This window comes from Nannospalax galili, unplaced genomic scaffold (genome assembly GCF_000622305.1).
Source record: "Nannospalax galili isolate Female #2095 unplaced genomic scaffold, S.galili_v1.0 scaffold3590, whole genome shotgun sequence".
In the NCBI taxonomy this organism is placed as follows: Eukaryota; Metazoa; Chordata; class Mammalia; order Rodentia; family Spalacidae; genus Nannospalax; species Nannospalax galili.
This window is the reverse complement of record NW_008327242.1, coordinates 29,425-30,731: the sequence shown is the minus strand read 5'-3', so window position 1 is coordinate 30,731 and position 1,307 is coordinate 29,425. Positions and strand designations below refer to the sequence as shown.

Sequence of the window (1,307 nt, the reverse complement as noted above, 5' to 3'; positions counted from 1 at the left end):
CCAATTTAGTAAACATGTTAAATATAAATACAGTATTGGAGATTTCTTTAAGTAACAAGGTGTTAAGGCAACTTTTTAAATCAGTACAAATATTAGGACAATTAAAAACTAAAGCTATCACAGTTAAGCAGTGGGCATTCTTTTCTATTTCTAGGACTATCTCAAATACTCTTCCCTCATTTACATATCAACTTTAGAATCAAGAACAGAGCATCAAAGCACTTAAAAAATTGAAATGAATCTAAAACATTTACGAAGCTAAAACATGAAAGGTTAAAAAAATATCCCCGTTTACAAAGAGAAAATAATGAGGTAATACAGGAGCCAGAGGCAGAGGCAACCGCTGAAGTTTTCCCCTAAGAATTGTGGGGAGTGTGAGCAGAGACGGAACATTACAAAAACGCATCAAGTCTAGCCATAAACCCTCGCACATTCAAACCTGTCAGCTCGGCCATCCTGCCACCTAGTGTCGCTGTGGCTGGCATGCAAGGCCACTTACCTGCACTCTGAGGAGATAGTCCACAGTAGAGATGATAATGTTGACTGTTGTATTGTTGCCTGTCTGAGTTCTCAGATAATTCTGAAAATCTACATAAGACCAAAATTTGTATTAAGACCCACTCAGAAATGCAAAATAAGTTGACCCTACAAGTCCACAGCAAAATTGGGGTGGCTACAAGTGGTTTTCTGTCTGACAGTCTGAACATGAAATCACTTACATTTCCTATAAACAGTCAGTTAAGCAATCATAGGAACCTGCCCTAACATGTGCAAGGCCCCAGGTTCGATCCCCAGCCATGCAAACAAAATCAAAGTAAGCAATCATCTCCTAAAACATTTCTAGAAGCCTCATGGAATACCTGTTCAACTCTGGACTGAGATGTGGCTAATACCCATCTCTTTATCACACACTCTAGAGCTCAGGGCATGTGTGTGACCAAAGAGGGCATGGCTGAGGGCATAAAATGGAATCACTGATTCTGCAATCTTGTGTCCTGCACTAAGCGCTGGGGAAGCAAAGAGAGTGGTAAGATGCAACCCCTGCCTTCTTAGATCTGCAAGCTTGTGGGTAAGCTGTGAATGAAACTGCATTCAGTAACAAGAGAACGTGCCCTCCCAAGGTCAAGAAATCCAGAAAGTGTACACCCAAGGTCAAGAAAACCAGAAGTGCTGCTGACATCACTCTGAAGACATCTATTTGATTATTTTTTAAAACTTTGCATATCACTTGTTTCTTCTCACATTACAATAATTGGTAAGAATCAAGCAAAACTAGGCATGGAGGTGAATGCCTATGATCCCAGGAC

The 1,307-nt window shown here is 40.4% G+C and overlaps 1 protein-coding gene across 1 annotated transcript in view; it reads right to left on the bottom strand.

The window, feature by feature from the left end:
* The window catches only part of LOC103734848 (ryanodine receptor 2-like), a gene marked incomplete at its 3' end in the record, with an annotated part of 32,469 nt that overhangs the window by 8,579 nt on the left and 22,583 nt on the right, over positions 1–1,307 (bottom strand). The window contains exon 6 of the mRNA XM_008834230.1: positions 500–588. Coding sequence (XP_008832452.1) covers positions 500–588 — 89 coding nt within the window. The remainder of the gene's footprint in view (positions 1–499; positions 589–1,307) is intronic.